The sequence below is a fragment of the Oncorhynchus mykiss genome, chromosome 14 (assembly GCF_057628025.1).
Source record: "Oncorhynchus mykiss isolate SJ-2025 chromosome 14, ASM5762802v1, whole genome shotgun sequence".
Classification (NCBI taxonomy): Eukaryota; Metazoa; Chordata; class Actinopteri; order Salmoniformes; family Salmonidae; genus Oncorhynchus; species Oncorhynchus mykiss.
Window position 1 is genome coordinate 26,802,561 of NC_143035.1, and position 13,789 is coordinate 26,816,349.

At 43.7% G+C, this 13,789-nt stretch overlaps 1 protein-coding gene and 1 long non-coding RNA gene across 9 annotated transcripts in view; both read left to right on the forward strand.

Moving 5' to 3' along the window:
* Positions 1-13,789, forward strand: part of LOC149978334 (uncharacterized) — a 1,052,250-nt gene that overhangs the window by 1,019,154 nt on the left and 19,307 nt on the right. The gene's annotated exons all lie outside the window — the stretch shown is intronic.
* LOC110489093 (bromodomain-containing protein 8) overlaps positions 1-13,789 on the forward strand; it is a 29,232-nt gene that overhangs the window by 1,131 nt on the left and 14,312 nt on the right. For 4 of the 8 annotated variants that reach the window (XM_090198640.1, XM_090198644.1, XM_090198641.1 and 1 more), the window contains exons 2-17: positions 287-392; positions 2,919-3,015; positions 3,144-3,213; positions 4,508-4,557; positions 4,682-4,804; positions 5,021-5,101; positions 5,278-5,342; positions 5,458-5,618; positions 5,891-6,082; positions 6,932-7,028; positions 11,329-11,483; positions 11,614-12,060; positions 12,149-12,348; positions 12,590-12,682; positions 12,770-12,838; positions 12,990-13,275. In XM_090198640.1, coding sequence (XP_090054766.1) covers positions 2,927-3,015; positions 3,144-3,213; positions 4,508-4,557; positions 4,682-4,804; positions 5,021-5,101; positions 5,278-5,342; positions 5,458-5,618; positions 5,891-6,082; positions 6,932-7,028; positions 11,329-11,483; positions 11,614-12,060; positions 12,149-12,348; positions 12,590-12,682; positions 12,770-12,838; positions 12,990-13,275 — 2,178 coding nt within the window. In that variant the 5' untranslated portion in view covers positions 287-392; positions 2,919-2,926. The remainder of the gene's footprint in view (positions 1-286; positions 393-2,918; positions 3,016-3,143; positions 3,214-4,507; positions 4,558-4,681; positions 4,805-5,020; positions 5,102-5,277; positions 5,343-5,457; positions 5,619-5,890; positions 6,083-6,931; positions 7,029-11,328; positions 11,484-11,613; positions 12,061-12,148; positions 12,349-12,589; positions 12,683-12,769; positions 12,839-12,989; positions 13,276-13,789) is intronic. The other 4 variants (XM_021561667.3, XM_090198643.1, XM_090198642.1 and 1 more) reach the window with 1 other exon arrangement.

Genomic DNA, 13,789 nt, shown 5'->3' on the forward strand with positions numbered 1-13,789 from the left:
TTTATCTGATCAAATAATGTAGTTTATGGTGTGAAAATGTGCTTGCTAAAAGTCGGACAGCTAACGTTAGCTAGCTAACTTTACAACATCAGATTAACTAACATTAGTAACCTAACCAATTCGCTATAGTGTTAACTGGTATACGACTCCTTGCCGTTCCTCAAGTTATAACGCGTTAGTTGCTTACTGGCACCCTGGCAATCTGTGTGAAACGTTAACTAGTAAAGGAACGAACCACTATCTGTTAACTAATGTTTTCCCTTTACTGTATGTGATTAATTTTCAGAATGAGAGAATTAGGTGAAAATTAGTCGTTGGTTGTTAAACAAGTGGATTCAGGGATCAAGTGTAGTTGGAGCTGGGCCTGGCTTATGCTGAATGCCACTACAGAGGTGAAAGGAACACCACACACTTTCTCTCTTTCTCACTTTTGCTGGTACATTGTAGAGCAGATGTCCACAGACAGAAAGTGTCTAATGTATTAATGTGCAGTGTAGCCCAAAAATATTGCTTTTGTTGTGTTGTGTTGAACTTGACAGTAACGCGTGTGTGTGTGTGTGTGTGTGTGTGTGTGTGTGTGTGTGTGTGTGTGTGTGTGTGTGTGTGTGAGGGGGGGATTATACTTAGTTTTACTCAGTGAATGTTATTTTTGCACACGTGTAGCCTTGTGCATTTGATTTGTGTCTATAGTGGCCACTATAATAGAGCAAATATAGAATGCCAGTTTGTTTCATTCTATTTCTACTTTAAGATGTTTTTTTCCCCAAGTGCAATATTTATGTGTGTGGTCACAAGCGTTCTATTATAAAGGCTGTCATGGCTAACTGCAATATTAGTGTATTGGTTTTTCTCAAGACTTGAATGTCATTTGCAGTAAAGTCTAGGCAACAAATAATATTGGATTGCTTCCTTTACATTTTTAGCTCTGAGTTATGTTCACATTAACCACTTTTTATTTTACACACAGAGACTGATCATGTAGATCACATTCTTTGTTGTTTAATTAGTTAAAACCTCCATTTCCCCCTAGCAGGGATTTTTTTGCATGTTTCAATGCAAAAAAAAAGTGTAACCTTTTTGGGCCCTCAGCAGTTTGCATCCCTGGTCAAATTGAAGTTAGCCTAATAATAGACTAAAGGAGCATAATGTTACTCCTTGTAGTCCAAGGACCTTTCATGTTCTATTTAGAGGCGAATTGGCTCTGGCAGCCAAATACTCCATCTAAACGTTAGGCGTAGCTCTTGATCATGACTCTCGGTAATGAGTCATTGGACAAAGGAGTCTTCTGTAAGGGGAAGTTTTGTTAAGAGCAGGACGCTCGGTCTGAACATTAACATGAATCGATTCTCAATTGCGGTACAGTTCTAGAAACATGAATCCTTCTCCTTTCATATCACATCAAAATAATTTCACAAATACACACTTACTGTTTTAGCACAGTTGCAGTCGACAGTATTTGTCAGTGACCACACGTTTGTGGCGTCCGTCTTCCGTTTACACACAGGTGTTTGTAGACGCAAATAGGTAATTAGCACAGGTAGTCAGTCGACTGTCCTCCGTCTGTTTTCTGTAAACTAGCGCTGTAACAGGGACATATGGCAGTGTGTGAAACCAAACACTATAAAGGTGTGTTGTAATTTAACCTTTTGGTTTTAGAAAAAAGAATAGCTGATATGAAAGATACGTTCCTTATGTTTCCAAAACCGTACCTCAAGCGATGCGTGTTTATTATATTTATTAATCTAGGCAAGTCAGTTAAGAACAAATTCTTATATTCAATGACAGCCTAGGAACAGTGGGTTAACATCCTTGTTCAGGGGCAGAACAACAGATTTGTACCTTGTCAGCTCGGGGATTTGATCTTGCAACCTTTCGGTCCAACGCTCTAACACTAGGATACCTAGGGGATAATACGCTAATGTCGCCAAATCAGCCAGTAGATGGTATGGGCATACTTGTCTAGAACACATCCATCTGTTGATATCGTCATGACAAAGTATATATTTCACTGAGCATATCTAAATCTCAACAGTGTACCGAATTATTCATCTCTGTTTCTCCTTCCAAGTACCATGTGGCACTGCACCATGTGTGTCTGTTGAAAACAGAGATATTACAGAAAGGATGAGGGAGGTATCCCAATGGGCAATAAATGGAGAAACGCCCCACCCAACTGACTGTCGACCCATCGCATTCACGTTGTCCTAATGCTGCATGCGGTTTCTAAACTAACCGTCACGCAATCCCTTCTCAAAGTCAAAAAGTCAAAAGTACGTAATGTTACAATTCCAAAGCTATACGATACTACAGAGAACACGTTAATTATCACACATCTTGGAAAAGATTTGCAATGTTGTACTTCTTGTTTGCGAAATTCATGCCAAGGTTCCGTTTTTGAGCAGGCGCCCGATTGATTCCCATTCACTACTTGAAGGAGAGCTCTCCTTGTCCCAGAATGCAAAGCTTGGTCAATTGACGATGCACTGTCAACATACACAATGGCCGTTAATACGATTCAAATAGTTTCCCATCTCCTCAAAGGTATCTCTGTGTGAAAGAAACGTGCCCTGGGCAGATACGAACTGCAAGTTGAACTTATGTGAGAGAGACTCTTACATTTATATCACAGTTTGTTTAGCCGATTGCTAGCTAGCTACTTCACGTGCTTGTATTGTTGTGTGTAGCTATGTTTTCTAGCTACCTAACTAGCTAGCCAGCCCAGAGAGACAGCATTGTATTGTGGGTTTTAGGATTCAGTTTTATATCTTTATGTTTGAAGCCTGAAATGTGGCAAAAGGTCGCAAAGTTCAAGGGGGCCGAATACTTTCGCAAGGCACTGTAGTTAGCATCTATGTATGGGCTATTGCTAACCTACCTCTTCCAATCTTCAGCATTTCCTTATCTCTGTCTTTATGTAGAACACAAGATGCTGTCCGTTGGCCCGACGGAACCGTGGTCATTGAGGGAGAAACTATGCCTAGCCTCCTCTGTTATGAGAAGCGGAGACCAAAACTGGTAAACAAACACACACTACCAACTTTTTCCCATCTGTCATCTACATGTTTTTCTTTCTCTAGTGTGCATTGTAAACTTTTCTACATGGTCATTTGTGTACACTACTTGATTGTCCTCCTGCCTTTCAGGGTGTCTGTCAGCAGAGCCATCAAGCCTTTCTCAGAGCAAGGCCGCCCTCCAGACTGGTTTTCTCAGAAGGTATGAGACAGACACGCTGTGACACAACAATTAATCTCTGTCATGATGAACAAGGTTAAAAGGTCAGCTACTATATATGAGCACATGACCAAAAGCATGTGGACACCTGCTAGTCGAACGTCTCATTCTAAAATCATATGCATTAAGATGGAGTTGGTCCCCCATTTGCTGCTATAACAACCTCCACTCTTCTGGGAAGGCTTTCTACTAGACGTTAGAACATTACTGTGGGGACGTTCTTCCATGAGCATTAGTGAGGTCGGGCGCTTATGTTGGGCGATTAGGCCTGTCTCGAAGTCGGCGTTCCAATTCATCCTAAAGGTGTTTGATGGGGTTGAGGTCAGGGCTCTGTGCAGGCCAGTCAAGTTCTTCCACACCGATCTCGAGAAACCATTTCTGTATGGACCTCGCTTTGTGCACAAGGGAATTTTCATGCTAAAACAGAATCGTCTAGAATGTCATTTTATTCTGTAGCGTTAACATTTCCCTTCACTGAAACTAAGGGGCCTAGCCCGAACCATGAAAAACAGCCCCAGACCATTATTCCTCCTCCGCCAAACTTTACAGTTGTCACTATGCATTCGGCAGGTAGCGTTCTCCTGGTATCCACCAAACCCAGATTCGTCCGTCGGACTGCCAGATGATGAAGCATGACTAATCACTCCAGAGAACACTTTTCCACTGCTCCAAAGTCTAATGGTGCCGAGCTTTAAACCACTCCCAGCCGACGCTTGGCATTGCACATGGTGATCTTAGGCTTGGGTGCGCCTGCTCGGCCATGGAAACCCATTTCATGAAGCTCCCGACCAACAGTTATTGTGCTGACGTTGTTTCCAGAGGCAGTTTGGAACTCAGTTGTGAGTTTTGCAACCGAGGACATACTATTTTTACACACTACACACTTCAGCACTCGGCAGTCCCATTCTGTGAGCTTGTGTGGCCTACCACTTTGCGGTTGAGCTGTTGTGGCTCCTAGACGTTTCCAATTCATAATAACAGCACTTACAGTTGTTCGTGGCAGCTCTAGTGGGGCAGAAATTTGACAAACTGACTTGTTGGAAAGGTGGCATCCAATGACGGTGCCACTTTGAAAGTCACTGAGCTCTTCAGGAAGGCCATTCTACTGCCAATATTTGTCTATGGAGGTTGCATGGCCGTGTACTCAATTTTATACACCTGTCAGCAACTGGTGTGGCTGAAATAGCCAAATCCACTAATTTGGAGGGGTGTCCACATACATTTATGTGTATATATAATGTATATAACTTGCTGTCTGTGTCTCTGACCCCCACAGCACTGTGCCTCTCAGTACTCTGAGCTGCTGGAGACCACAGAGGCTCCAAAGTGAGTACACAAACACACGCATGCACTTTATTGGAGTATTCTGTTGCGTAGGCAGCTCTCCAGCTGTCACCAGAGCAGTTCCCACGTAGTGTAATCATGTGTCTAATGTACATTGCTGTTTCAGGCGTAAGCGTGGGGAAAAGGGTGAGGTGGTGGAGACCATCGAGGATGTAATCGTTCGAAGACTTACTGCCGAGAGGATAGAGGAGCTGAAGAAACTACTGAGAGACACACAGGACAAATACAGGTCAAGACATATGGGCACTCTTGCTCACACACCCATTCAATCTCTCACTCTGTCTTTCTGTCTCTCTCTTTTATTATTTCTCTCACATTACACACACACACACTCATGCACTCTCCCGCTCTCACACATTAAACCCATCGCGCTCAATGCATAGCCAATGTTTCTGTTCAAAGCCATTGTAGATGACAATGTGACCTCTACTTCCTGCTCTGACAGGAAGCTGAAGAAGGAGGTGGATCTGATCCAGACCGGACATCTGGACTCCCGGCTGGAGGATCTGTGGACAGAAGTATCACAGTAAGAAACCGGTCTGTCTGTCTACCTGTCTGTCTCTCGATTTGTGTCTGCATGTCTGTCTGTCCACCAGTGTCTTTGTGTTTATTTGTTGTATACACTACATTGTGATTCAGAGTGTACATTCTGTACCAGATTTAGCAGTGAAGATTGTGTTTTAAAATGGTTTTGTTTGGAAGGAAAAAGAAGCAGGATGAGGATGAGGCAGATCTTAAGAGGAAGACCACAGATACAGCCTATCAGGGTAAGCTTTGGCCTAATAGTAATAATAATCATCCAAATGTTTGGGCACCACTGATTGGACCAATGATTAAGCTCAGGAACTACTAGTGATAACAACCCGTACTCTCTGATCTCAGCTCGCCAAGCGGTTAAGAACACACCCAAGCGGGTGCCCAGTGTCACTGTACGCTCCCCTCTGGGTGCCAGTCCCACGAGCATGGAGGCACAGACAGATACCCCCACACCCCCAACAGACACAGCCATGCCCCAGGCAGAGGAGACCTCTGGCACTACTGTGGTAAGGGAAGGACCCAAGTACTGGTCATCATATGCCTGCTTTGTTTAGCTTTTTGTCTTCAACAGTTGTTGATGTGTGTATTGGTAGCAAATGACAAGTGACTTGCGTATTCTGTATTCAAGCACTGCCTTGCACATCCATCAGCATGCACGAAATGGGTCAAATACGGTCTAAGATAAATTCTATCAGTATTGGAAGGAATACAGTGGAAGTGCTGTGGTCTATTAAATAGAGGAGGATGGGTTTTTTTCTCCCCCATTCTGTCCACGTAGGCCCAGGGGGTGGCTGTGTTTCTACCATCGTCAGATGCTCCAATGGCGCTGCCTAAGGAGGGCAGCCTTGGGTCTCTGGTAGATGACTCCCCACAGAAGAGGCTCCTTAGTCAGAAGTCCACGCCGCCTCCCTCCCCTCTCCTCTCAGAGCTGCTGAAGAAAGGAAGCCTGATTTCTGCTAGCCCCAGACTGGTGAGAAATACAGAGGGATTTAAAAAATGGATGATTTGCAGTAATAAGGGATGAAATTATTGGATTATTTTGTGTTATATTGGATTATATTGGATGGATCTGTTTTAGGGAGAGTCCAGATTAAGTTTGACTTCACAAGCTACTGGTGTTGGAAATTCCTGTTTCAATTTGATCACTCTCTTGTTGCTGAGAATGTTGCTGCACCGCAGGAAATGCAGATGAGCTCCGTGATTTACATAAATTCACTGAAAACCCACACTAACACATGGTTATATTAAAGCGGCAATCAGCAGTTGCTACATACATTTTTGGACTTATAAATGAATGATATGTACCCATTGATTCTTGAAGAATATAACTTCTAAATGCCTCATGAGCTTAGTTGAACTGTCATACCCCATCAGAACTACAAATATAATCTTGTTTAACTCCAATATTTGTAAATAAAGCAAATGTAAACGGCATAGTCTCAAAATATGGTTAAAACTATGATTTTTGACGTAATGGATGGTCAGTCCTTGCATCCATAGCTCTGTCTATGCATTTTAGAGTGGTTACATTTCTCCAGCCCCATCCATCAGCTTTTTATCGAAACAAACTTTATTGTTTCAACTGCGAATTTCCCCTTTAACAGTATTGCACTTTTCATGTAGCCTACTTTTGGCCAGCTAATAGGCTAACCACAGATCACTCAATATTATGGACTAAACATTCAATACCTGTTGCTACCGAATTCTATTTCTGTGACCATAAAGGTCAAATTCAGATCCTACATCTGTACCAAGCCGCTCAGTAAAAACAGTTGAATCAGGGATATTGTGTGTTGTTGATGTAATCTCTCTGGATCAGGTGGTGGAGGGGGATGTTGCTGCTGCAGGACTGGCTAATGGAGGAGTTCCCACTACAACCTTTGATATCCCAGCAGGCTTTGAGGTCGCCAGCTCCGGTAACTATGGCAACCGTGATATAACCCGACACGCTGGCTGGCTGTTACGTGTTTGGGTTGATTGGTATTTTAGTTGAGTGCTATATGTGCTGGTGTGTGCTTCTGTGCTTTAAATGTTTTTTTAGAAGCAAAGTGTGTGACTTGGTCCTTTAGATGTACTTTGTTGTGTCCAACAGGAAACATTAGCCCCCCACTGCCCCACCCAACACAGTTTAAAACTGTCTCTCATCTGTTTCTCCTCCCCTCTCTCCCAAACTGTCTGTCTGTCAGTGTTTCTCTCTAAACCCAGCTGTCTCTCTCTCCCACATTGTCTGTCAGTGTTTCTCTCTAAACCCAGCTATCTCTCTCCCACATTGTCTGTCAGTGTTTCTCTCTAAACCCAGCTGTCTCTCTCTCCCACATTGTCTGTCAGTGTTTCTCTCTAAACCCAGCTGTCTCTCTCTCCCACATTGTCTGTCAGTGTTTCTCTCTAAACCCAGCTGTCTCTCTCTCCCACATTGTCTGTCAGTGTTTCTCTCTAAACCCAGCTGTCTCTCTCTCCCACATTGTCTGTCAGTGTTTCTCTCTAAACCCAGCTGTCTCTCTCTCCCACATTGTCTGTCAGTGTTTCTCTCTAAACCCAGCTGTCTCTCTCTCCCACATTGTCTGTCAGTGTTTCTCTCTAAACCCAGCTGTCTCTCTCTCCCACATTGTCTGTCAGTGTTTCTCTCTAAACCCAGCTGTCTCTCTCGCTCTAGAAAGGGAAGGAATATCTACAGTGGCAAGAAAAAGTATGTTGAACCCTTTGGAACTACCTGGATTTCTGCATACATTGGTCATAAAATTAGATCTGATCTTCATCTATCACAACAATAGACAAACACAGTCTGCTTAAACTAATAACACACAAGCAATTATATGTTTTAATGTTTTTATTGAACATCATGTAAACATTCACTGTGCAGGGTGGGAAAAGTATGTGAACGCTTGGATTTAATAACTGGTTGACCCTCCTTTGGCAACAATAACCACAACCAAACGTTTTCTGTAGTTGCGGATCAGACCTGCACAACGGTCAGGAGGAATTTTGGACCATTCATATTTACAAAACTGTTTCAGTTCAGCAATATTCTTAGGATGTCTGGTGTGAACTAGAGGTCGACCGATTATGATTTTTCAACGCCGATACCGATTATTGGAGGCCCAAGAAAAGCCGATACTGATTAATCGGCCGATTTTAAAAAATATATATATATATAAAAAAAACATTTTTATTTTATTTAATGTATTTGTAATAATGACAATTACAACAATACTGAATGAAAATGTATTTTAACTTAATATAATACATCAATAAAATCAATTTAGCCTATTCCCAGGTTGTATTTGTTATAGGACTATTAGGACTATTTCTCTCTATACAATTTGTATTTCATATACCTTTGACTATTGGATGTTATTATAGGCACTTTAGTATTGCCAGTGTAACAGTATAGCTTCCGTCCCTCTCCTCGCCCCTACCTGGGCTCGAACCAGGAACACATTGACAACAGCCACCCTCGAAGCAGCGTTACCCATGCAGAGCAAGGCAAACAACCACTCCAAGTCTCAGAGCGAGTGACGTTTGAAACGCTATTAGCGCGCACCCCGCTAACTAGCTAGCCATTTCACATCGGTTACACCAGCCTAATCTCGGGAGTTGATAGGGTTGAAGTCATAAACAGCCCAATGCTTTAAGCACAGCGAAGAGCTGCTGGCAAAACGCACTAAAGTGCTGTTAGAATGAATGCTTACAAGCCTGCTGGTGCCTACCATCGCTCAGTCAGACTGCTCTATCAAATCATAGACTTAATTATAACATAATAACACACAGAAATACGAGCCTTAGGTCATTAATATGGTCGAATCCGGAAACTATCATCTCGAAAACAAGACGTTTATTCTTTCAGTGAAATACGGAACCGTTACGTATTTTATCTAACGGATGGCATCCCTAAGTCTAAATATTCCTGTTACATTGCACAACCTTCAATGTTATGTCATAAATACGTAAAATTCTGGCAAATTAGGCGGGCCAAACTGTTGCATATACACTGACTCTGCGTGCAATGAACGCAAGAGAAGTGACACAATTTCACCTGGTTAATATTGCCTGCTAACCTGGATTTCTTTTAGCTAAATATACAGGTTTAAAAATATATACTTCTGTGTATTGATTTTAAGAAATGCGTTGATGTTTACGGTTAGGTACAGTCGTGCAACGATTGTGCTTTTTCCGCAAATGCGCTTTTGTTAAATCATCCCCCGTTTGGCGAAGTTGTCTTTGTTAGGAATAAATAGTTTTCACAGTTCGCAATGAATCATGTTAGCAGGCAATATTAACTAAATATGCAGGTTTAAAAATATATACTTGTGTATTGATTTTAAGAAAGGCATTGATGTTTGTGGTTAGGTACACGTTGGAGCAACGACAGTCCTTTTTCGCGAATACGCACCGCATCGATTGTATGCAACGCAGGACACGCTAGATAAACTAGTAATATCATCAACCATGTGTAGTTAACTAGTGATTATGATTGATTGTTTAAATTTAATGCTAGCTAGCAACTTACCTTGGCTTCTTACTGCATTAGCGTAACAGGCAGTCTCCTCGTGGAGTGCAATGTAATCAGGTGGTTAGAGCGTTGGACTAGTTAACTGTAAGGTTGCAAGATTGAATCCCAAAGCTGACAAGGTAAAAATCTGTCATTTTGCCCCTGAACAAGGCAGTTAACCCACTGTTCCTAGGCCGTCATTGAAAATAAGAATGTGTTCTTAACTGACTTGCCTAGTTAAATAAAGGTGTTTTTAAAAATCGGCTAAATCGGTGTCCAATAATACCGATTTCCGATTGTTATGAAAACTTGAAATCGGCCCTAATTAATTGGCCATTCCAATTAATCGGTCGACCTCTAGTGTGAACTGCTCTCGAGGTCATGCCACAGCATTTTAAATCGGATTGAGGTCAGGACTCATATTTTCTTCAGTTGAAGCCATTCTGTTGTTGATTTACTTCTGTGTTTTGGGTCGTACATTCTCCTGAAAAATTAATTGGGAATTCATTTTTCTGTCGATGATAGCAAGTTGTCCAGGCCTTGAGGCAGCAAAGCAGTCTCAAACAATGATGCTCCCTCCACCATACTTTACAGTTGGGATGAGGTTTTGATGTTGGTGTGCTGGTCCTTTTTTTTCTCCACATATAATGTTGTGTGTTCCTTCCAAACAACTCAACTGGAGTTTCCTCTGCCCACAAAATATTTTGCCAGTAGCGCTGTGGAACATCCAGGTTCTCTTTTACGAACTTCAGACATGCAGCAGTGGGTTTTTTTGGACAGCAGTGGCTTCTTCTGTGGTGTCCTCCCATGAACACCATTCTTGTTTAGTGTTTTACGTATCGTAGACTCGTCAACAGAGATGTTAGCATGTTCCAAAGATTTCTGTAAGTCTTTAGCTGACACTCTAGGATTCTTCTTAACCTCATTGAGCATTCTGCGCTGTGCTCTCTCTAGGGAGAATACCAACAGTGCTGAACTTTCTCCATTTATAGACAATTTGTCTAACCGTGGACTGATGAACATCAAGACTTTTAGAGATACTTTTGTAACCCTTTCTAGCTTCATGCAAGTCAACAATTCTTAATCTTAGGTCTTCTGAGATCTCTTTTGTTCGAGGCATGGTTCACATCAGGCAATGCTTCTTGTGAATAGCGAACTCAAATTTAGAGTTTTTTTTATAGGGCAGGGCAGCTCTAACCAACATCTCCAATCTCGTCTCATTGATTGGACTCCAGGTTAGCTGACTCCTGACTCCAATTAGCTTTTGGAGAAGTCATTAGCCTAGGGGTTCACATACTTTTCCCCAACCGACACTGTGAATGTTTAAATTATGTATTCGATATGGACAAGAAAAATAAATTAATTTGTGTGTTATTAGTTTAAGCACACTGTCTATTGTTGTGACTAAGATGAAGATCAGATGACATTTTCTGATTAATTTCGGACTATTTATGCAGAAATCCAGGTTATTCCAAAGGGTTCACATACTTTTTCTTGCGCTGTATGTAAAGAGGAACATGCATCTGATTTCTACTCCCAGTGATACCGGTGTACTATTTGTGGTAACACATGCCTCTTTCTCTCTCTCTCTCTCTCTCTCTCTCTCTCTCTCTCTCTCTCTCTCTCTCTCTCTCTCTCTCTCTGTCTCTCTGTCTCTCTGTCTCTCTGTCTCTCTCTGTCTCTCTCTGTCTCTCTCTGTCTCTCTCTGTCTCTGTGTGTGTGTTCAGTCGGAGAGGCGGTAGTGAAAGCAGAGCTGGGTGAGGAGTTGGAGCTAGTGAAGGAGGCGGGGCTAGTGGAGGAGGACCTGGTAGCTGTTTCCTACATGGGGGATGAGCTGGACCTGGAGACAGTCGGAGACATCATCGCCATCATAGAGGAGAAGGTAAATAGTGTGGGGGGGTGCAGATTTTGACCTAGATATCTCTGTAGTAAGCGGTCTTGTTTGTGCGCACTCATCACAGTCCTCTCCCTGTGTGTGTATCTCTTTCTCTCTGTCTGTCTGTATTTCTCAGGTGGATGACTCTGTGGAGGCTCTAGATGCTGCAGCAGTGGAGGCTGCTCTCTCTCTCTGTGAGGAGGCTGTTTCTGCCGGCCACTCCCTCTCAGGCCCCTGGGAGGCCCATGACTTGAAGTCCTCAGAGCCTGGGCCCACGGTTCAGTCTGACCCCACACAGGGGCTTCAGGGTGGAGCGGGAGCTAACCCTGGGGTCCTGGAGCCAGATACAGAGAGTGGAAGGGGGGAAGCCAAGGAGGGATTAGAAACATTGGGGACAGTTGCTCCTTCTGTTGCCGCTGACGACAGCCTGGCAGGAAGTGAGGTCACAGAGGAAGGAGTTTTCACGGTGGAAGGAAGCCTGAGCACAGCTGTGAAGACTGAGAATGAGGAGTGGACCCAGCCAGAACCAAACACACCCTGCCTAGACTCAGAAGACAGTTCTGGATCAGGGAAAGAGTCCAAGGTAATTGTCATATTTTCAGTAAAACTCACACACGCACATTTACCAAGTGCAGTTGAACTATCATCTCTCCTTGTGTATCTTTATGTAGGAAGTGAAGGATGAGGATGGAGGGAGCGACGGGGATCCTGATGAAGAGGTGGAGATGAAAGAGGAGTGTGGAGAGGGGGAGGGGCCCTACCTATCAGAGGTAGAACCGGCAGCCAGTGAGAGTGAGGATGGCTATGGCCCCTCCTCCCAACGCTACACCACAGCTGATTCGCTAGCCAGCAGCCCCGCCTCTTCTCAGTTGTAAGTTTCCAACCCTGGTCCTTGTATCCATGGCAACTCTTAATCTGAACATGCCATCACAAGCCTGAATAAAGCAAGTCAACTCAACCCTTAAAAATGCTTTTTGACCTATCCCCAAGATGAGGGGTGGTTTCTCTGTAGTAAGCTGTCTTGTGGGCTTTTCTGCACTATCATCACAATCCTGCCTGTCTCTCTCCCTCTATCATTCACCTACCCTCCTGTCTGTGGATCTCTCTCTCAGCTCGATATGTGGGGAGGATCAGGAGGCTGTTCAGGCTCAGAAGATCTGGAAGAAAGCCATCATGCTGGTGTGGAGAGCAGCAGCCAATCACAGGTCAGCTCTTAGACATATTGGCTGTTATTGGGCACATGGTTAAGGCACTGTAGGGTTTGCCTGATCTGTTGTTGTTATCTGTGACAGGTATGCCAGTGTGTTCCTCCAGTCTGTGTCTGATGACATCGCCCCTGGTTACCACAGCATTGTACACAGGTGAGAGTGCTATAAGAGAAAACTGCTTGTTTGCTGAATTATATGTTATGTACATATGCAAATAAAATCTATATGAACAATATAAGTACATACTAACCTTCCCCTCTAAAACACACACACACACACTCCTCCCTAACACAACCACACACAGACCCATGGATCTGTCGGCCATCAAGAAGAGTATCGAGGCGGGTCAGATCCGTACGACAGCGGAGTTCCAGCGTGACATCATGCTGATGTTCCAGAATGCGGTGATGTACAACAGCTCTGACCACGATGTGTTCCACATGGCCCTGGAGATGCAGAGGGACGTTCTAGAACACGTGCAGCAGTTTCTGGCCACTCAGCTCATCATGCAGACCTCAGAGTCCTCAATCTCCACCAAGAGCCTCAGAGGCCGCGAGGGGGGCCGCAAGCCGGGGGAGCCAGTGGAGAAGGTAAAACTAGACTAGACACACACCTCAGCATCGACACCAACGAGCCAAGACATAGGACAGACTCTGTACCCATCTCGTGCCCCAATAATCTTATCTTGCCTCTCTCCTAACCTCCCTGCCATTACACTTCCTCTGTAGGAGCATGGAGCCTCTGTCTCCCCTCTCCATTACTACTGTCTGTCTACTGTCTCTCCTTTACTACTGTCTGTCTACTGTGTCTCCGTTACTACAGTCTGTCTACTGTCTCTCCGTTACTACTGTCTGTCTACTCTCTCCTCTCCGTTACTACAGTCTGTCTACTGTCTCTCTCCTCTCCGTTACTACAGTCTGTCTACTGTCTCCTCTCCGTTACTACTGTCTGTCTACTGTCTCCTCTCCGTTACTACTGTCTGTCTACTCTCTCCTCTCCGTTACTACTGTCTGTCTACTGTCTCTCCTTTACTACTGTCTGTCTACTGTGTCTCCGTTACTACTGTCTGTCTACTCTCTCCTCTCCGTTACTACTGTCTGTCTA